The following is a 23070-nucleotide window of genomic DNA, read 5'->3' as shown; positions in this document are numbered from 1 at the left end:
TGACAGATTCTGATCTGTTTGAGCAGAGGACTTTAGAGCCCTAATGGCTCAATGGTTGGACTTGATAATCTTGAAGGTCCCTTCCAACCTAAAGGATTCTATGATTTTTGCAATCTTTTACTTCTACAGAGGATCAATGTGGGCAGCTACAATACAGTTACCTCCCAATCCCCCTTCCTTCAAGTTCAGAATTTGACTTCCAAGAGATCATTTTAGAGCCTGTACTTAGTTTCTGTGCCTGTGTTTCTTTGCTTCCAGATCTTTGCTGCCTTTGAGGTTGTTATCCAAATTTTGAGGTTCTTTTGCTTTAATCTTAAAGCCCCAACCTAATTCCCACCTCTCTTCCCAATCGGCCTAGAAGCTCAAAGCCCCCCATCAATTTCTGCTCTGATTGTGAAGTGGTAGAAAGTCACGTTTCAAGCAGAGATTGATGGACCTTTTGAAGACCATCGTGAGGCTTCAGATATTCATTTGTTTTGATAATCAAGCCCCCCATATACATGTGGCTGCGTTATTCCATTACGAAATCATGGCTTTCTTTGGTATAATAGGGAATACTGGAAATAAAGCAGTTAGCCTTGGGGGAGAAAAACCAGCTTGAGAGAAGAGACTTGAAAATCCTAGCAATTAATTGCCATACTAACTTTGAATATATAAATTATTCCCTGCCCTAAACAAGAAAGGTATTTTATTGCACAATAGTAAAGCTGCTCTTGGGAGAACTTCACAGAATTGGTCATAAAACACGTTTTTATTGATGCTGCCATGTACCACTAGTCTAGACAAATGGCCTTCCCCAGCCTGATACGGCAGTTATTGCTCAGGAATGTCACTTCTAAAAAAGCAGCTGTCTTTGTCCTGGATGGCTGGCACTGCAGGTCTGTTCCCACGTGGCACCTTAACCGTGTTATGTGTTCTGTGTCCGCAGGGTAGCCCCAGTTCCTTGAGAGCACGCCAGGTGCTGGGTGCTTGTGGTAAACCATGGCAGCTGATGATAAGGTTGCCATTTTAACCGATGATGAAGAAGAGCAGAAGAGAAAGTATGTGCTTGCTGATCCTTTCAGTGGCGTTTCCAAGGATCAAGACTTGCCACCCCATAATGAATCCCCTTCGACGGAGGCAACCACTGTCCCGGAGGAAGAGCTAGACTGGTTAGAAAAGCACTGTGTCAAAATAAACAACGATCTTCTGATCTCTAAGGTCTTTTATTTTTTCTTCTATTCTGCATATGGCTCCCTCTACCCCTTGCTGCCTGTGTATTACAAGCAGCTGGGTATGTCACCCAGCCAGAGCGGCCTTCTGGTGGGCATCAGGTACTTTATTGAGTTTTGCAGCGCTCCCTTCTGGGGAGTGGTGGCAGATCGCTTCAAGAAGGGGAAGATCGTCCTCCTCTTCTCACTTCTGTGCTGGGTTTTGTTTAACCTGGGGATCGGATTCGTTAGACCAGCCACCTTAAGGTGCGTACCAAAGGGCCTTCTCCCGGCACACCCCACCAACGCGAGCGGCCTCCTAACCACGGCTTCACAGAACACCTCCATGGCTCCTCTGCCAACCACAGCGAGCACCACAGCCCCAAAACTGCGTGGCAGGAGAGACCTGCCCACCTCCAGTCCGGCCGCTTTGGAAACAACGGGCACAGCTAATCCTGAAGTAACATTCCTGTTACCTACCCAGAGCAATGACGTGGAGTTTGTCTTGGAAAACAGCACCCACTTCACTTTGAGGAACGCCACCACTAGCCCGGTCTCACCAGGGAACGTGACTCCAAGCACCACTCCAGCTGCCATCACCACAAAGCCGATGCCTTCTGACCAAGCTGTGCTCGTTTATGATCAGCAAGAAGTGGAGGCCATCTTTCTACTCATTCTGCTGGTTGTCATCATAGGAGAGTTTTTCAGTGCCTCCTCTGTTACAATCGTGGACACGGTAACGCTGCAGTACCTGGGCAAGCACAGGGACCGGTACGGGCTGCAGCGCATGTGGGGGTCTCTGGGCTGGGGGCTGGCCATGCTCTCCGTGGGGATTGGCATCGACTACACCCATACAGAAGTTACCATTGAAGGTCAGGGGTGTAAAGCTCCAGAGTACAAGAACTACAGGATAGTTTTCATCGTTTTTGGTGTTCTGATGACAATGGCATTAATTGTGGCCACTCAGTTTCGATTTCACTACGCGCACTTCAACCAAGATGAAAATAACAGAAAAGAGGTAGAAATTTCCCAGGTGGACAGAAATGCCTCCAATGAATCCTCTGATAACACTCCTACCAGTATGAGCCAGTCACAGTCTTTCAGTTTTTGGGACCTAATAAAACTGCTGTGCAGCATCCAGTACGGCTCAGTGCTCTTCGTGGCGTGGTTCATGGGGTTTGGATATGGCTTTGTGTTCACCTTTCTTTACTGGCACTTGGAAGACCTGAATGGCACCACCACTCTCTTTGGAGTTTGTTCTGTGCTCAGTCACGTGTCTGAGCTGACTGCCTACTTCTTCAGCCACAAACTGATCGAATTGGTTGGTCATATCAGGTAAGGTGTTAGCAATCATTAAAGAGCTATACAAACAATGTTGAATGTCAGGCTTAGCCTTGTGTTACACAGAGAAATTCAAGCTAATCTTTTCATATTAAAATTCCAAGGCTTGCTCAGTTACATGGCTTTCCTGAGGGAGTTTTTATGATTGGTTTAGGAGTTGAAAATGCTCTGAAATGCTTCCTTTGGATTTGAGTTGCGTGTTAGCTTGGGCATCATGCCTGGCACTGTAAGCTTTTGCAGACAGCACCAGGAGACATCCTGGTTCACTGGTGCAGGCCTCGGTTAGGGATCTTCACAAATCACCCTCCATGCAAGAACTGTCTGTTTTGACATATAAATACCATGAATTTTCTTTTTTTTCCCCCTGTGAGTGGTTCTGGAAACCTTCCACTTCTCTTTGGGGAGGGCGTTCTTTGCCCCCGCAGTAGCCTGGAAAGGTGTCAGCTGCCTGCGGAGAGGGGAGGAGGATGAGATGAGGTGAGGTGCTCACCTCCTGTGCATGTGCCCTCGAAACCAGACTCTGGGTGTTGGCAGAATGAGGATGGAGCCTGGCAGTGTCACCAGTTCAGTTCCTTTCTCTCTTCCTTTGATCGAAGCTGCATGTGTTAGCTGCTGAAGTGAGATGGCTGCTCTGGTCTTCTCCTGGGCTTCTTGCCTTGTGTCCATGAAGCTTCCTGCATGTTAGTAAGCATCATTTTCCACTGAATTCACAACTGGCTTAATTTCTGCATGTTGTAAATCCCTTCACTGCTCTTTGAAAAAAAAAAAATCAGGTGAGAAAAGATAGGAGGGAGTCTGAGTTGTCATAAAGGGCTTTTTGTGTTTGGTCAGGTACTGTTAACATCGTGTCCTTTCCAAACACCCTGTTTATAATGACACAGTCATTGACATTATAAGTATTTTTTAGCCTGTTCTTTTTGTGCATTCTGCTCTGTGGTTTTGCTCTTCGTTTTTGTTGCTATGCTTTTATGGGGTTGAATTTCTTGTTTCATTTGACCTCTATGAAAAAATGTTAGAGATGCTTAGCACAGTAATTTGAGAGATTACTTGAAACACAGTGTTTTCTTCCTTTAAACTGAGGAGGATTTCTTTCCTTTGAGTCAGTCTTTTAATCTCTGAACTTGACAATAATTAGGATGAGAAAACATGACACCAAGGGCTGGAGGAAGGACATGATGATGGAGGAGTGGTGAGAACAGATCACAGTTCTAAGAGCTAAAGATAGCTTGGATATGCTCTTTCATTACTATTCTAATATTATGAAATTTAGGCTTAGACTTTAACTAGAGAAATAATGAAAACCCCCAAAAAATATAGACTTGTGAATAAAAGGGAATGGAAGTATTGGCCAGTTAAAAGAAAAGTGATGTACAGGATTAACTTTTTATTTCTTTTGCACTGTTAGGCCCATGAAGCCAGGACTGGATCAAGATTAAGTTGTTTTAACACTTGCTCCTATTTGCAGTGAAACAACATTCTTTATGCCTGCACCTGAGAAAGGCACATTAGTCATAGTTTAATGTTATATAATGCTTACTTGTATTTAGTCATCAGTTTATGCGATGACTCCTTCTAGTTGCCTGCTGCCTTTTTTCTTGATCTTTTTGAACTTTATATAATGTATGGTATGTTCAAGAGGAGGCAAACTTTTTTAAAGAGGAATGTGTAGTAGTTCATAGCTAATGTTCTTTGTTACTTCTGTCTGTGTCTGCTGCCTTGAAGTACAGATATTCATTCTCCCATTAATAAGAACCAAGAGCCTCCAACTCTATGTTCCTCCTTGGAACTGTCTTAGCCAGAAGTGTTTGGGATTGGTATTTTATAATTGTTAAATAGGATTTTTATTTTTTTTTAAATACCTCAGAATTCCTTGTTTACCATTTTGGCTTAAAAGCAGTTATGTTTAACTCTGGTGTAAGGAATTCCAGTGTAAGGTCCTGTATGAAATAAAATAGAAGCACCTCTTAATCCACAGCTAGCTGTGAATATTTCACAGGGCATTTCCCAGTCAGAGGGAAGGTGATTTGACATCTCCTTTTAGTAAGATGATTTCAGTGCTAAGGTTGTCTTGCCTTCCGTGGACTTTGGTCACGTTGGTTGGTTTTGGTTGTTTGGTTTGTTTGGTTTTTGTTTCTTTTTTTTTTTTTTTTTTAAATTTTGAAAAGGGTGTTTGCACTCTTTCTCCTGGGTTGTTAGACTCCTAGATGTTGACAGTCTTTCTGCAATATTTATTTGAAGAGTATTATTCGGTCTTTCTTCCCTGTCCTAATTCTTTGAAGACAGGCATGAGTACCAGAATTGCATTGTCACAGTAGCAGATAAAAATTGACTGTCCTTTGCAGAACTACAAGAAAACAGGCTTTGAGCCCTTGTGAGATAGAAGCTCAGTTTTTCTTTTCCAGCCTATTAAAGCTTTCTCTTTCTACAGTTGTATGTGTTGATGTATAACACCCTTAAAACATTTTGAAACCTATTCTGTTTTCACCATTTTAAAATTTGAACTAATACTCAAGTTATTGTCTGAGCATTTGAAGCATGACCATGCTAAACATGTGCTGAAGAAAATGCCTGACTTGTGGCTTGATTCACTGTGCTGTTCATACACACCTGCACTGCACGTGTGCTGGTGTTTCTGACATTGCCTATTAGCAGGTCACAGGATGAATCTGGAGTAATGACAGTGGTCATCGATTCAGCTAGAAACCTGTTCTGTGATTGTACAGATTTACAAGGGGAGGGAATATTGCAGATATTAGAAGGGTGCATTTTTGCCTTGCAGCTCCAGCCATCTTCTCAGAGATGACCCAGTTGATTTTCATTTAAAAGTAAGCTAAAAAGTTAAAAATAAGTAAGTCATCAGAAAGTACGGTGAAGGCCACAAATTCTTGGAGAGGATATTGCAGTGGAAAAGCATGCAAAACCAGCTGAGATTTGGACGCCATTGCTGAATGGTATCCTGTGTAGAAGCACTCCTAGCTGCCACTGAGTTTAGGAAGGTAATGTTAGTCTCTGAAAATAACCTTCTGCTTGTGGTTAAGCTTGAGTGTGTTTGTCTGACCACAATTCCAGCATCTAAGTTTTTATAGGAAGCAGAGACTGGTAGTCATGGCTGTAAACAGCTTAGTCTCCTTAACATAAATATAGATTCAGTGCTTTATAAGTTTAACCTGTAAATTGCATATGGTGTCTCTGTGGATACTGCATGTAGGGTTCATAAGGAACATCTGTCTACATTTGCCATTTAGGTCTGAACAAGAGCCTGAGGGATTATTAGAAATACATTTTGAAAAGACTCTGTAAGTGCGTGAAAGTTCTCATGTGACACATCCCTCCAAAAGCATAATTAGAGAAATCTTCATAAACTAGTTTACCTAAAACTCTGTACGTATTGTAAGAAATTAAAAAGTAGAATCTGTCTAAATCACTGCTCTTAAACTCTGAATCCAAATCTTTATGCCAGGGTAAAGTGGTGAAGAGCACAGCTCGCTGAGAGGAGACCTCTTCACATCTCTGCTCTGGCTGTGATAGGGAACAGCTGAGACAGGAAGGAAGTTCTTGGTGCACACACCAAGTTTTTGCTGGACAAAAGTGAAATTAAGCTGGCAAGAACCAGTCCTAAATAGAGAATTTAGTGCATATGTACTGCTGATGAGGAAAAAGTAGTGTATGCTGAAGGGATTCCTTTCTATCCCCAAAAGTGTGCATCACCCTGGGCCTTTGCTAGTAGGGGAGTGAGGAAAGGAGCCTGGAGACCTTGCACATTTGCTTACCTTCTGTGGCAGAGGTGTCCTAACACACCTTAGAAATGTCATTGTACTGATGAATTACATTAAGTTGTGGCTATGAAAGGAACAAAGTTATTTGTTTGGGACAGAAGGCATTAGTTAGAAGCAGATGAAATTTATGATGTGTGGCACAAAGAACAAGTTTGTTCTTTTTATTGTATAATAATGAACTTTTTTTCATGACTTCCCATGTTTTCTTCTATGAATGCTTTGGGCTTGCATTGCCTGAAGATGACTTAAACCAGCTGTCCATGGACCTTACGTGTCTGTGGAAGCAACACAGCTTGGTCTGATGTGTGAATGGGCAGGGAGGGGACTTCCAAAAAGCTGACACAACTTGTTGAAAGTAAAATACACTGTCTTCTGTAAATCTATGTTGTTTTGAAATGCACAGACCTGTCTTTATAATTTTGAATGTTTTTTGATATCACTGGCATGATGAAAACTCTACTACTGCTTTTTTAGCTGTCGACGTGTATATTTGGAGACCTCAAATGTTAAGGTGATGCATTTTTATGATTGCATCTCACTCCAGATTTTTCAGTGGCCATGTACCATGTAATTAAATCTCAGCCTGCTTTTGTACAATAACTAACTGAAGAAGCAGCACAAGGAATAATGAGCCCTTTCACTGTCACTGTGCTTGCACTTTAATTATCAATTGCATTTATTTCACTTGTGCGAAACCAGAGGTCAACCAAGAACCCATATTTGGACAAAAATTATCCGTGTCCCTTGAAAAATCTTTAAAGGTTGCAATGGTATCTTTTCTTGAGCTCAAAACATGTTTTGAATTAAGTCTTTGTTGCCTAAGATCTAAAAATAAGAGAAAGATAACTGGATGAATGAGCACCCTGAGGTAAGGTGAGCTGCATCTGAAAACGGGAGGGGAGAAGGCATCAGGTTAAAGGTGTGGGGGGAGGTGCACTGCACAGATAGTCTCTATGCTTCATTGTTCAAAATCCATTGTAAGAGCTTTTTTTCCCCTCTTCATTCTGAGATGCAGCATCTGCTGCTTTTCAACAGGATGGCTGAGTTTTATCCTCAGGCATGTTGCTATAAACCATATTGCTTCTGTGGGATGTGGTTTTTTTAGAGTAGTTCTGAGCAGTTTGCAGATGCTGAGATTATAAGCTTCCATTAATTGGGGTAAAATTAACTCATCTAACACAAACCTGCACCAGGGTTACATTAAAAAGGAAGAATGAATTTCTGAGTCATTAGAAAAGAAGATTGGAAGGGATGTTGAATGTGCTTAGGAAAGGTCTCTCTGAAATACCATCCTGTGTAGTACGTGGCATGGAAATACAGAGCTTAGTGGATCTACTGTCCACCTGAATTTTTTTTCCATTAGCATTTTGAAGACAGTCTTCCCTGCAGCCTCAGTTCAAGTGTATGTTTGGAGTGGGCACGAGGAGTGTTTATGTTTGGATGTAGGACTTAAGGAATGTATTTTGTGTTGAGCAAGGGCTTTAGACTGGCATGTGCTCATACATGTGCAGACGATTTCTGAAGCAGTACGGAATATTGTAACATACCAAAAAAGTAAAGTTCAAACTGTCCTGACTTCTCTTTTCCTTACTTCCTTTAGAGTGCTTTACATTGGCCTTGCCTGTAATACAGCTCGATACATTTACATCTCCTATCTGGAAAACGCCTGGACTGTTCTTCCGATGGAAGTACTTCAAGGTAAGACAGTGCAGTAGTGCCCTGCCAGTGTAAGGTCAGGTTTATTTTGTTTTAAAGTGAACAGCAATTTAGTAAAAAATCTGGTATTTCTCTATTTATTTGACCATAAATATCCCAGGATACCCAGGTTCATAAAATGTTACAGTTTATCTCAGGAAATATTTGACGTCAAAAGGGTGGGTTTGCATTTGATTGCGCGCAGTCCTCTGTTTATTCAAACAGAACTGTGCGAGACCAACACACCCTTTAGCTAAACAAAGAGACAGAAGCAGGAGCTGGGTACACACCTACTGCAAATCCTGTTTGGTGGCAAGTGTGAGCTTCTTTGAACTCAGAAGGTCACAGTCCTTGAAAGGATGCCATAAAAAGAAACACGACCAAACAAAACCAAACCCGTAGTCTGGATCATTTGGTCTCTGTTAAAATATTTTGTAGTTTTTCAGTGGTATTGTTCAATCAGATCCAGACTATAGAATAATTGGTTTTTTTTTTTTTTTATGGCTAGAGAGGAGTTTCTTTCAACAGCTTTGTGCTAATAGAGCTTGTCTAAGATCCTTGTCCTTTAATTAGAAGGATGGAGGTGTGGTCTATGAAAAGTAATTTAAGCCCCGTTTTGAAGTCATGTTGCCAAAGAAATCTGCACAACCTTCATTGCAACATTCAAATATAAATTGGTTTAATTTAAATTTTCTGACCTCTTTTTCTGTCTTTGTAGTGTGGGTACCACTTCTCAAAATCAGGAAAATAAGCACTTTTTCACTTTCTGTTTCTTCATATTTGAAGAATACTGAAGTATTTGAGTTTGCAGACTTGCAAACTGATTGATTTAATTTAAATGCAGAAAAAGTTTTCCCTGCTCTTAAAAATAATTGCACCATCTTTGTTAAAGCCAGTATTTTAGCTTTATGCAGTACTACTTAGAAAATTTTCAACAGCTTCTAATTAGAAGCTTTTTTTTTTTTTCCTTCCATGGCCAGCATAATTTGAATTTGCGTGAACTTTTTCTACTGTATTTAGAGAAATCATTGTAAGGTAGAGTTAACTTGAGTCATAACATTGTCATTGAAGATCACTGTGCAGATCTCTGCATATACACAGGAAGATGTCTGTGTCCTGACTCCTTCCCTCCCTGTTAACAAAACCAGTTTACTGTTTTACAACTGCCATGGCAGCAAGCTTCAGAATTTTGTTGTTAAAAAACCCTGAACCACAATTATTGAATTGATATTTCATCATTCATACCAAGTGTCAAAATACAAAAATGTTTCAAAGAACCTGAAGAGTATGTTGTGTTGTACTCATCTGCTTAAATATCTAGAGGGAACAAATGATGAGTATGAAGGTTTGGGTATTATGTTCTAGTTAATCCTTTTTAAAGACATCTTAACTCAAAATACAGGATAAAAACCCTTATGTCTCAATAATAATTAGCCCTAAGTTTATGCCTCAAGCATCCTATAGTCATGGCTGAGAAAGAAGTTTCTTTCACTTTGAATCTTGTTTTTATTCTGCTGACATTTCAAGATGCATTGCTTAGTATGTAGGTTTGCTTTTACAGCAAGGCTGCAAGGGAGCTGTTGGGGGTGGTGGTGAGTAACTGAAATTTAAAGAAAAAAATAAAGGCCTTCAAAAGAATACTTTCTCATAAATTTATCTGCCAAACTTTCTCTGTATCTAGCCACTGCTGAATCATGGACGCTTGGGTTAATCTTGCTATTTGCAGTTATTTGTAGTGGGCAAATGAGAAAGTTAAAATCGAAACTCGGATACGCACACAACTCCCCGCCCCTGAAAGCCTCTCTGTTCTTCTACGTCCCTTTCCCAGCCTGCATCTGACAGGGTTTGCTGGTGCCCATGAGGTCCACCCGTACTCTGTATGTGTGTGTAACTGCTGCCACTACCTTTGCTACATTCCTGTAATCTCATCACTGTGGCTGAAAGGGAGATCAAGTTTAGCTTTGTAGAAGTACTGTTCAATATTTTTTTTCCCCACCTTTATTCTTTTCCCTTCCTACCTCTTATCAATTTTAAACTCTTCTTAATTCATTATTTCTTCTGCAGCAGTTAGATCCTGTTTCTTTGGACTCTGCTTTCTTTCCTACACATCTACTGAATCTATTGGTGGGAATGAGAGGTGGACAGCTTAATGAAATGTGGTGAGGTGGAAGCTCTCTTTTTTTTTTTTTTTTTTGAGTGAGTTTGTTGGCAGAGGGAGGTAAGAGTTGTAGCTTCTTTGCATATGTAGAATTAGGAGTATTCCAAACCAGAAAAAAAGCAGATCTGTGTAGAACATGTGCGTGCTGTGTGGGCCGCGTGACTGCACCAAGTTGAAAGGTCTTCTAAATCCCTTGGTGAAGCCCTTGTTGTAATTGTACATAACTCTTTTTCCAGGAAGATGTCAAACTCTAAGTAAATGTCAGTTACATCAGCAGGAGGGGTTTTAAGGTCAACAGCAGTTTCCACTGACTTGTGTAAAGAATTTATTTTTCTTCTTAATATATTTCTGCAATAGAAGGATTATCCCAATGTGTTATGCTGAAGGGCATGGAGAGACTTCTGGAAGATGACTCTGCAGAGTCTATTGATTGTGATAAGGACCACAGCGTGTTTCAGTTGCTGTCTGTGACTGGCATGGGGAGGTCTCTTTAAGTGCACTCTCAAAGGAGTAAATGAGGCAATTTAAACCCATTTAGAGGTTGGGCGTTGTATTGACTTGCACATGCAGTGTATGAAAATAAGAGCATAAGCTGAATCCTTAATTGAAAATTTCAAGACACCCCTGTAGGCAAATGCATACAGCCTATCTATACGTCATCACCCTGTGAACACACAAGCAATTTTGTTCTTCTTGCAATTACCAGGTTATGTTTTGATATGCTAGTTAGCTGCAATTTATTGTTTCAAAGCAATGGTCCAAATTCTCTGGTAACAGCTGTGCTAGCTCACCAATTTGCATAACAGGGAATTTTCTAAATTACAAAACTATATTGATAACCTGAAAATGAGCTATTTTCACTTGGCAGTTACCCAACAAACACCCAAACAAGTACTATTCTAAGAAGTGACTCCTACTGATGCTGTACCAACACAGTTACGTCTGAGAGCAAAAAGCTTGGGTCTTCAACTGGCAATAATTAGGACATATCTCTCTTGAAATAAGCCTGGCTCCCCAGATCTTCAGCTCTTGGTTTATGTGTAAATTAGCCCAAGTTTGCTAAATATTATTATCCTAAGCATAACACGAGGGTTGTTACACTTACTGGAAGTGTGGTGCAGATGGTGACATGCTGGTTAGTGGTTTCAGCAAATAACGTCACCATATATATAGCGAACAACTTCTTTTTAGAAGAATTGTGGTTAGCAGTAATCCAGGGCAGACTTCTTATAAAAGCTGTTGTAGAAACTGTTCTGAATAGTCACTGTTGAATAAGTAATTATAATAAAAATCACATTAGGAGAGTACACATTAGGAAAAAGCACGTACCTTTAAAGGCAGGCTGGTTCAAAGCTATGGGTTTGTTTTCAGAGGGACTGGGAACACTGTGTTCTATCTGGGTTGCCTAGTGAAGGTGAAACATCCAAGAACCTGTTGGTTAAGTTATGGCCTTTTGTTTTCAAACAAATGCAGTGGTGTTTTGCTTCATGGTTCAGATAATTCCTGATGTGTTTTTGATTTGCCTGGCTGTAAAACTTTACTGACTCTTTAACAGCTGATAAAATGGAATGTTTTGCATTAATTGATATCCTTTCTCAAACAAAACCACATTATCTATATTAGATTAACTTTGCTTTGTTACTGGGACAATACTTGGTTGCTATTTTCAATGCATACATTGGTCTGTGTTAAAAAAGGAGCAGACATGCTGAATTTTAAAACTCTAAGCTTTTTTAAATGGAAAATCTGAGTTTTAAAGCCTGAAACTGTAAATAGTAAGGTAAAATAAATTCATCCCACTGTAAGGTGTTTTTTTTTTTTCAACAAGGTGATGTACTGTTACCAAAACCAGCTCCACAATGTGTAATGAGTGTGTGAAGGTGGCCTTTACAAACCCAAAGCTTGAGAATTTTTTGTTTAGATTTTAGAACTTGAACTGTACAGCCTCATGGACATTTAACATGTCTATACCAGACCAGTTTTGATTCCATACAGTGCTATTTATCATTTTCCAAGTAAGCAAAATCAAAGTTATTCTGCGGGTATGTTACAAAACCACGTGTTTTTGTTTCTCATGAGTCTTCAGCCTAAATGCCTAAGTAATTATTGAGTGTCCAACTGCTCATTAGTAAGTCAAGCATAGAGGACAGAAACATGTTGACTGAATCATGAGTTGTGCCAACATTCTTTTAAAACCTAGGCTGTAGATTTTAGGCACTGATAAGCTGCAATGACTATTTTTAATACAACTCAAATAAGAAAAAATATTCCCACTCAGTAAGAGGGTGGCTAAATAGTTCAGGATTATTTAATGTGTGATGAGCTACAAAACTGTTTTATTTTTCCAACTTCTCCACGACCCTGCCTTTTCCTGGCCTGTCATGCTGGCTCTGTTTCTGAACAGCAGGCCTGAAAATCAGCATCCTTGGGCATACCCTGAGGAGCTCTCCTGCTTTTCACCTCCAGAATGTTCAGTGCTAAACACAGGGCATGTTGGTGTTGAGTTCAGAAAGAGGTTTCTTGGAGGTGGTTGGCTTTTGGGGGGAGAAGGGCAGAAGGGGATTAATTCTTGCCTCTGAAGTGCCATGGATATCTGATACTGTTGGGATTTTAGGAGTTTGCAGTGCCTTTGTTGTGGCAGTGAGGAGACTGCTTTAATAGCCTGCAGCTTATGAAATCAGCACCATGTCTCAAAGGCCATGGGTCACTCTCAAAGGGACAAGGAATCTGGCAGAGAGACTTCTAATACAATTTCAGTCTTCCTAGGGACTGTGTGTCGAGAAGAGAAGTGAGGTCATTTTAGAGGGAGAAAGAGCTATTGACTGCAGGAGGAGTGATCATGGTGTCTCCCTGTGGCCTGGTCCCCACAGCCGCTCTGCGCGTGCCGAGGCGTTCCTCAGCGGGGGGCTTGCCCCAGCCGCGGGCGTGGGTGCTCTGCTGTGCTGCTGGTGTGCTCCAGAGCCTGCCCTCCCGCCCTCTCTGGTCTCCCCAGGTGTCACGCACGCGGCCATCTGGGCAGCCTGCATCTCCTACCTCAGCGCCGCGGTGCCGCCGGAGCTGAGGACCTCGGCCCAGGGCATCCTGCAAGGCCTCCACCTGGGCCTGGGCAGAGGGTGCGGCGCCATGGTGGGGGGCGTTCTGGTCAATTACTTCGGTAAGTAACAATTCTGTTGAAGATTTTATTTTATTTCTTGAATTTCTGGTTTTACTGGACCGCCAGCTTTAAATCTATTTATGCTTAAGGTGTTGTTACATTTTAAAGAGTAATACTCCTTGTATAAATCATGGAATCATAGAACTCAGACTTGGAGGGACTTCAGGAGACCTCCGGTCCAGGCCCTGATCAAAGCAAGGTCAACACTCAGTTCAGACCAGCTTGCTTATGGCTTTGTCCTGTCTGCATTACAGATTGAATATGTTATGCCTAGATATTTTTAGTGTCGTGTGAGCAGATCTCCAGCCTGATCCATAAGTAAGATGAATGACTCCTTTGTGAGAGAATACATTGATACCATACAGCCTCATGATGAACAAATGAGACTCTAATTACTTGGTTAAAAATCCTTTGCAAAGCCCATTGCATTGTTGGGGGAGGAAAATAAAATTAAATAATCTAATAAGAGTCTGCATGAGACAGTGCATACCCAAAGAGTGCATAATGCTGACTCGTTTTATTAAGTAAGTAGATTCTCAATTTAGGAAAAAACCTCTCATTACAGGTCCTGCTGCCACATTCAGAGGAATAGGAATGGCCTGTTTAGTGATTCTTCTGCTGTTTTCACTGATCCAGTGGCAGTTGGTTCCTGATGAAGAAGAAGGTAAATATTCTTGTCACTGAGACACTACAAAATTAGAGCTGGTGCAGAAAGGTATCTCTGAAGCTGCTCCCTGTAGCTATAATTTTGCATGTTTGGAGACTTTACTCAGATTTTGACAAAATTGTTTGTTTTCAAGTGAGAAGTTTTTTTTCCTGAGTAATGGTAGAAATGGAAGTTGTGCACTGCTGCTGTAGGAAGGGCAGCACGAAGCTCTTGGGTGGCAGTAGGGAGAAGGCATAATGTGCTTCACTACCTGCATGTCCTCTCTCTTCTGGGAATCCCTTAGGGAATCCTAACAGCTCTAGTGACTCATTTCACTTGCATCACTTCCCTGAGGTCCCCTTGACTACTGTGTGCTCTCATATTCAACCAGTCCAAGGCACCTCTGCTGGAAATTGTGTCCTCTGGAGCTATCTATACAAATTTCATGCCTCAGCTCTGTTTTGGCACCCAAGAAATCTCCTCACAGGTGTAACTTGAACTTTTTCATCTCCACCTTTATTAATATAAAGGCTAACCAGAAATTAAATACTTTGGTGCAAAGTTGGGTATTTACCATAAACCTAATTTTTGCAAAGACAACAAAACTGTGACAAATTCTAAAAAATCATTATTTTTTGAGCTGCTTTTTACCCAAATATTGCTTTCCAATATGAGTTTTGGGTATGAAGTGAAAGTTTTCTTTAGCTGCAATGTTAAATGAATTGTCCTTAACTAGTTGTCAAGTTGCCTGTACTGAAGTGTTCGAATATTTATTTTGCTAGAATTTTCTTCACCTCTGTTCAGATGATAATGGCAAAAAATGGAAAGGCAAAAAGGATATTTGCATTTCAATTTCCCCCCAACTTTCGGTTCATTACATGTGAACCTACTAAAGAATAGTTTGGTTTTACTTCATTCTGTGGAGTTTGTTTCAATCTTTGGTTTTCATTTAATACACACTATCCATCTTCACAGTGTGTATCTTAATTTAAGTATGCCAGTAATTAGGATGGTTTCAATGAGACCAGTTGGATGAGTAAAACTAAGCATGTGGTCAAGTGTCTGCAGGATTAGTCTCTTCATTTCTTCACTACTAGAAAACATGCAGCCATTGCTTAAAATATCCAGTACTAGCCAAGAGTCTGTAAACAAAACACGACTTCGTATTTTTGAAAAAAAAGATGGCTTTATGGGTAAAATATTTTTACTCTGAAAAAATATTTTCTCAAAAATTGCAGAATGTGTTTTTACAGACTCGAAGCGAACATACAGCTATTGCTTAAAATATCCCACAGTTTCTAGCAGTCTGTTTAATTACTTTTCATGTATAAATACTCTGGCTCCTCGAGATTGTAAAGCACATTGTGTTGGGTCAGGACAGTCATTTTATGGATGGCAGTTCAAGAGAGTTGTGAAAACTATTTCAGATTATCAGAAGACCTTAGCTCTGACAGTCTGTTGGGAGGATTTCTTCCTTCACCTGATACTCTGCACCAGAGTCACCTCCAGTGTGTCTCTAACGTTGTTTTCTCACTACCTGCATAACTGCAGAGTAACTACAGAGGCATGGTTTGTTTCTTAAAATAAAAAGTGGTGAAGATGTAGAACAACTTCTTTAAGTCAAATCAGTAGGTTTAGAAATGTTAAGGTCAGAAACCTCTGTACTGATGTAGGCCAGGCAACTTCACTGAGTGGTTCCTGTTTGAAGCTAGTTTTTAGTGATGAGTACAAGTGAGTTAGGAGATGGAGGCTTGATGCAGAGCAAGAAGTTTGCTACAAGTCTAAAAGACTGATTTTCAATTTGCATGTAAAATGACTTCTTCAATGTAACATGGAAATACAAATTTTTGCTAGGTAGCTGGGAACAAATGGGCTGCTTGGACCTCCCAGGTTGTGGCACGCCTTGGCCCTGGCTGTGTGTGCCAGCGTTCTGCTGTCAGTGCACTGATAACTGTATTATGAAAGCAAGAAACATGTAATGGCCATTGTCTGCTTCATGGTTTGGGGTTTTTTTTTTAAGCTCTTTGGCTTTGCCAGTGATTATTTTGTTTTAAACTTCAGAAAAGACAATGCTGGCGGAAAGGATCCCAGTGCCTTCCAGTCCTGTTCCCATAGCAACTATTGACCTTGTACAGCAGCAATCCGAAGATGTCCTGCCTCGGACTGAGCCCAGGCTCCCCCTAAAGAAAACTAAACACCAAGAAGAGCAAGAGGATGTGAACAAGCCTGCCTGGGGCATCAGCTCTTCTCCTTGGGTCACCTTAGCTTATGCCGTCTACCAGATAAAGGAGATGGTTAAGCTATCCAAAACCAATCCAACTGCTGAGAATCAGCCTTTGCAGGTAACCTTCTAATGTACAGGAGCTCTTACGCATTGTTATGTGCTTGAAAACCTTTATATCCTGTATGTAAATCTATTAGTACCTGGCAGGTGTTGTCTGTCAGCTCATAACAGATTCGGAGCTGTGACACAGCAGAGGATGAAGTGGTATGAAATAGTATTGTTTTCTATGTACACTACAGCAGGGCTAACCATTTTTGTAAGTATTATCTTCCTGAAGATGAGAAGGAGACTTTCCAGGTTTGGATATACCTGAATTCCCTTCAAATTTACATTTATTTTCACATTAGTTGGAACCTGAAAGTTATGCATTTTGCAGAATGTACAAAGCAATTGAGCAAGAAGATACACAGCTGCTTAAAAGTGTGTTATATTATTTTTATTTAGTTTGGCTTCTTTGGGTGATGCTGCCAAACATCTGCATGGTTGCAGAGAGAGGTGCTCCAGAGAACTCCTGATGGGATACAGAGCCTTCTGTTCAAGTAGTTAATCTCTTGTTTGTCAGGAGTTACACCAGACAGGAGCCGTCCTGTGATTCAAAAGTTTGATTTTGACTGATTCGGTGGTTGCTTTGCACCATTTCCCTCCTGTCCAGTCTTCCCCACAAAATACCTTTTAGTAGCTTCATCGGTGGTTGGATGGGCTTGGATCTGGAGCTAGCTCCTAATGCTTTGGATGTGCCTTTCAGAATGGAGCTGAAGCGCATCGCTTAAGCAAAGTGGGGAAAAGCTGTCAGTGCAGCTTGTAGAGCAGCATGTTTGGTGTGAAACCCACTGTGGTCACCTGTCTGGGAGGAGTGGGGGAGGTTCCTTCTTATGCACCCAGTACACATGAACACAGAAGTGCTTTTTCCACAACTGCTTTCTTTCACAGCTTTGGAAATGGGTAATTTGGGGTATGAGTGAATCAGCAGAGCGGAGTAGGTAGGAATCTCACCTGGTCAGCAGTCTCCTGCCTTTCTTATTTGCCTTCATTCTTGAACATATATTTACAGGCATGTCTGTTTTAGGTTGGTTGGGATTTTTTGTTTGTTTGTTTTTGAACTTCCCAGAATCAAAGAAAGTGGTGGGTTTTTTTTTTTTGTAGTGACACTGGAGACATCACAGGGTCTTTGCCATTAAAGTAATTTGTCCAGACAAACAGTTCAGTTTCCCATTGGTAAATATCCTTGGGGTCTTGGATAGTATAATCTGTCCCCTTTTAAATTGGAGAAGAGCAGTCAAACAGAACTTATGCAATGAACATGGCAAGAGAAGAGTGTTTTGCAGTTGTGGTGCTTGAGAGGGACCTGTCCAACCCTGCTGGACACTGCCCAACTGCTTCACAGAGAATTGTGAAAGACTTCTGTGCCTGTTCTGTGGCACCTGATGTCTTCATTATTCTTTTCCTTCCTGTGAAAATACAGTGCGATAGAAAACTAGTTCTTGTTGATGTGCCAAAATTCAGTGCAATCCACTGTATTACTTTTTTCATCGCCTGTGTTCTCCAAAAATCTTTTATCCCTGTTTCAGTGCCACAGAAGGACAAACCTGCTCCAAAACATTTCATATTTTGTCCTCAGTCATTTATTTCAGGCTGGTGATATTAAAATCCTGAAACCAGAAAAAGGCTGCCCAGCAATCTTATTACCTTTGTTAAATAGCCTCCTTGAAATGAAAATAGATCATTTGTAAGGAAAGTCAGTGCACAGAAAATGGAATTGGTGGCAAAAAAATTATTCCTTATTTCATTAAAGATTGTGGCTCAGTTTTGCTGCTGCTGGCTCATGCTCATTCAAGCAAAGGGACATACTCGCCATATTCTGTGTTTTTCAGTGCAAAGCAAATAACTGTAGGTGGTGTGTCATCTCCTCGTGCACGGTGGCTCTTCCAGCTCCGGGCAACGTCACTGCTGTTCAAACCTGCTCGTACGCTCCTAGCAAAGGCCTCTCTGAGGAGACCAGATGGAATCGTACATCAGTACTGCCAATGTTCTGCCATTCCAAAAGTCTGAGCAGTATCTTGGGGAGGGAGGGAACTGCTATATTTAAGGAGCATGACAAAATTTTACAGAATTGCTTGGTCAAAATAATTATCTTGTGTGAACGCTTAAGTCCAGTTAATTGTGGTTTTTTTCCCTTTGAAACACAACGAGTTTGTTTTTTGCATGCTTCTTGGGAAAGTGCAGTTAGGAAAAGAGATGGAAGGTAAGCTACTGTCTGCTTGCTATTAGTGTCATCTGGGTTTAAATGTACAACTTTTGCTTTGCTTCTTTAAGTTTGGTTTGTTATGTTGCGGGCATTCAAAGTAAGTGCTTTGTGGATTTCCATAAGTGCCTGAATGCATCTGGGGGTGCGCCTCTGGGGACAGCCTCCGGGGGGTTTGTACTTACTTGTTGCATGCAATCCTTTCCCCCCTCTTTAGAACATCAATGAGAATTGCAGCGCTTCGTCAGCCAGCTCAGCAAGACAACCCCAAAATCCAACAGATTCTGGGCAGTCCAGAAATTGTTCAGCACCAACACCTACAGCAACATCCGATTCCCAAGCAGACGGCGACAACGTTGTGTCAGACCATGATGCTCAGCCTGCTGCTGCAGGGCCCTGAGGTGCACTCATCCTGTCAAATCCTGTGCATGGAATTCTGCTTCTCACCTGGGGAATGCTGGAGTAGGAGCTCAAAAGTAGGACTTCCTTCATCTTAACGATCATAATGTGATGCAGTGCAAGCTTTTAACTATATAAAGAATATTCATATGACTACACAGAGCAACATGAGCAGGGAGGCAGAGTTTGGAACTCTTGAGGGAAGCAATGTGGCCAGATCTAATGGTAGGAAGAATTTTTTTGGTCGCTTTGCTAAAGCTGAGTTGAGTGCTATGAGATTTCTTTGCAATCCATAGAAAAAGGGGGTTCACCCCTCACTTGTTGAGGCACAGAGTGTCTGATGTGACTGGATAGCTTTCTTCTCTTAATTTCTTCCCAAGACAAAATAAAAAGACTTCCTGGGAGAGGATCTGAGTTTCCCTGCAGTGTCTATTAGAAAAGTATCAGATCAAATAAATATAGGAACAGCATGAAATTGTCTGTAAAGATTTCTCAGGAGCAGAATAGCTCTAGGGAGCGTATCTTCCTCTTACGGTCATGGATTAAATTAAACATATATCCAAAGAATATGTTTTTGAAGTTGATGTTATCTTGTTTGAGATAAAGGTTTAGTTCTGCGAAGCAGAGATTTTGAACTGGTGTTTTAGTGAAATGAGATAGCTGAAGGAAGGCTTCTGAAGGAGTTAACCTCTGCACTCGCAGTCTTTCCGCTGGGCAGAGGTTGTGTGTGTTTGGGTAATTCTAGGTTTGATGTTGTATTGAGACAAGAGTCTCTGGTCAAGATTGCACAGCATGAGACTGATTTCAGTTCCAGTGGACGTGCTGTATTTTGGGGTTTTATTTCATCGTCTATACAATGATTTATTTAATGCAGTGTAGTTACTGTGGTTATTTATTAAGAAAACAGCTTTAAGTGCCTAGGAGAGGTGGGGGTAGGGAGGAATCGCCTAAAAATCTTACTGGTTAGAATTATAGGGGCAAAGTTGCTGATACAGGCGTCAAATGGAGTGATTCTCAGGAGGGAGCAAATGTAACTAAATTGCAGTATATTTAGGAAATTGCTTTGCCCAATGTCGAGACACTGGAAGACTTTAGATCATTTTGGTTTGCTTTTCAATATTAACTGCAGCCAGTTCACTTGCTGGTGCAGTGAAAACTGCTGCTGGAGGGAAGTCCTTGGGCTCAGGGAGGAGCCTGGGGGTTTAGTTTGGGTATTTTTTTGGCCCATTTGCTTAAGTTAACAGCTTGTTCTGGGCGATGGCGAGCACTGGGGCTCCCCAGGGCTGAGTGTTGCTGAGGTGCAGGATCCGGGTCGGGACCGTGCGGCCATCGGGGCCCAGGCCCCGGGCAGGGGCAGGGGGAGGTGGCAGCAGCGAAGCAGGGGAAGGGGGTGAGCAGTTCTACCTGCCTGGACACCCAGCTTGGCTGAAGGGGTGCCCCGCAGCTGCGCTTTAGCTGGGCTTGTAGAACCACCCATCTTCTGGTGGTGCCTGGGACCAACACCATAGAGGACAAAAAGGAACATCGACGACTAGCCACTAGTTACTTTTTTTGCACTTGAACTTAAATGTACTGTACTCACATAAATCCTCATGACTTGTCTTAAGTGTCCTTTAAAATCAGAAATGTATTTATTGTATGTTTGTATAACTCGGGGGAGAACTAGAGACTGAACAGGGGACAGGACAGAAGGATGCTAGAAATCATCTTGAGGCAGACCAACCATTAGTTGAGTTCATGCTGTACGGCGTTACCTCAGCTGCTACTGCATAGCACCTGGATTGAAGAGCTTGTACACTGTGTTTACACTTCAGAATTGTGTGTTTGAAATGCCTGCTCTTTTTGGAATTGTATAGTCATTCTATGTTGCAAAACGGACATGTACACCTGGGTTTTGATATTTGTGAAACTGTAAAATCTGTGGTAAGAAATATAAAATATCCATAATGTATTTTATAGTATCCATCTGAGCTTTTCTTACATCTGCTCGTATTACAGTGCCAGCCATGAACAGAATCGCCTGAATTGAAAACAGTTCAGTGACAGTGACTTTTTGTTAGAGTCACTGGAGGACAGTGAACCTGGAGCCTGGGAGCTGCTCTTGCACAGAGCTAAAAATCTGTCTCTTGATACAATCCAACCGTAGGCACAGACTCCCCTCTGTGGGGTGCAGGGATGCAGACCCCTGTGTCATGAACAGGGTGGTAGGAGGTGTGCAGGAGCCATGAGTGGGAGGCAGAGCTGGACCACAGCTGCCACCTTGCAGTTTTGAGGTGGAGGCTGCTCAGTGTGGGTCACATCAGCTCGTATGGAAATCCTCCCCATTTCCACTTTTAACAACCAGAGCACCTGTCCTGTACAGGGCTCTGCTTTGGAGCAGGCTCACCTAGTGCACAGTTACTGTTTCCTAAATCTGCAGCAAGGGAGGAAACCTCAGGATGCGAACACACCAGGTTTGCTTGGCCCCTCCCTGTCCTGCATCCTGCTGACCTGAAGAGAGAAAATGCATAAGGGAGAACACACACGTAGTTGAAAAATATTTTATTTTAAAAAGTCCTGAAAGTACAAGACAGTATATCGAGTATGCTGTACCCTGAATACAAAACAATTGTGAAGTTATCTTTTTAAAAAAACACTGTAACTCATTCTTCATTGAGGAAGAAAGGCTTTTATAACTGTTAAGGCAATGGATTAACACCTAGATTCTGTTCCCAGATTTTCTGGCTGAACACTGGACAGTACTTAACAATTGTGCTTCACTCAATCTTTGTAGTCTCCATCTACGACAGGAGCACCGTGTGAGTAAACTCGCTGCTGGCAAGGGGCTCACATGACAGCATCTGCTCTTGGTGGGTTTCATTTATGAAACGCTTCCCATGTCGGAACAGGCTTGGGAAGATTTTTAAGGTCAGTACCAGCTATCCACTAAAGCAGTCATCATCCTTCTCCTGTGTTGCTGCACCTCTGTCTTGGCTGTACTTATGTTTCCTGCTCTACTCTGGGTAGTATTTACCTATCTCTGGCAAGTGATGGACTGCACAACTACATAAAATGTGAGTTGATCTCCCCTGCCAATTTTGTTTCCCCCTGGTTGGAGTAGGTGTACCTGATATTGTCCTAAATAATTTAGAAAACAGGACAGTGTCTAAAAAATGTAATTGCTGGTTTTGAGAGGGGCTTTTTCATTTGTTTAACATATTGCTGGAGCAATATCTTATCTCAATGTATTATCTGGATCATTGCATATGAATATAGATTATGTACCTATGGAAGGACAATCATCATTACCTCAAAGAGAGGAAATCCATTAAAAATGTGGGTGTAAGCTAGGTCAAACCTGATTCTCCCCCTTGGCCTCAAATCAGGTGGATGGGAGTTCTTAGCCAGCTACAAAGTACACTGAAAAAAAACTCCGTACTTTAGAACATGCAAAAAATCTTATCAAGCATCCTTTTTTTGACTTAACTGTAAAAACGTTAAGTACTTTATTTTCATGATGGTGACACAGGCAAAGGTAAAATAACTCTTTAGTGTTCTAAGAGCACTGTTCAGGGGGGAGTTTCCATCCTTCTCCCAAACCACCGAAGATAGAGAGACTTTCCTCTGTTTTCACAACAGCTTCTGCTAGTGGCAGAACCTCCCGAGGCCAAGCCTGATTCCCAAAGCGGGGGTGGCAATTTCACTGTGATTTTGGTAGCAGCAGTCTCTCTTGGAGGTGAGTCTAAACTGCTAGTGGCCTTCCTGAACAGAATTCTCTTGCTCTGTCTTTGAATGTTGTGTACTCAACAGTGAGTGTAGTTTGGATCAGCTGCTTGAGCACACGACATTCAACACCAGCTGCCCTGTGCAGCCACCACGGAAGGCGTGCTGCACCCCTAGGCATGCTGCAAAGAAAAGACTGCCCTTTTTTACAGCAACTGCATCCTGGTCTGACATGCCCTTCTGGAGAGCAAACTGCTGCCCACCACTGGCAATTCCTGGTGGGTTTTAAGATCAGACAGTGACAGAATTAATAGTCTTGTTTTCTGCAGTTTGGAAGACAGTAAACAGCAAGGTGAGAATATAGGGATAGCCTAAAGAAGAAAAGAAGGAAGTGACCTCTGCAGGTGGGGGAACTGAAGGGACGTGACTACTCCCTAGGCTAGGACTGTGTAATACGTAAACTGAAAGACATCTGACTGTCTA

At 41.7% G+C, this 23070-nt stretch overlaps 1 protein-coding gene across 1 annotated transcript; it reads left to right on the top strand.

The window, feature by feature from the left end:
• Nucleotides 1–981: 981 nt before the first annotated feature.
• On the top strand, nucleotides 982–18923 carry MFSD6 (major facilitator superfamily domain containing 6). Its single transcript, XM_008938026.1, has 6 exons — nucleotides 982–2525; nucleotides 7908–8005; nucleotides 13153–13314; nucleotides 13880–13978; nucleotides 16022–16302; nucleotides 18704–18923. Exons 1-6 carry the CDS (start codon nucleotides 982–984, stop codon nucleotides 18884–18886), a joined length of 2367 nt encoding a protein of 788 aa, XP_008936274.1. The 3' UTR covers nucleotides 18887–18923.
• The last annotated feature ends 4147 nt before the right edge of the window (nucleotides 18924–23070 follow it).

Source organism: Merops nubicus, unplaced genomic scaffold, assembly GCF_000691845.1.
Source record: "Merops nubicus isolate BGI_N331 unplaced genomic scaffold, ASM69184v1 scaffold33663, whole genome shotgun sequence".
Taxonomy (NCBI): domain Eukaryota; kingdom Metazoa; phylum Chordata; class Aves; order Coraciiformes; family Meropidae; genus Merops; species Merops nubicus.
Note: the sequence above shows the minus strand (reverse complement) of the source record. Positions and strands in the feature narration are given on the sequence as shown.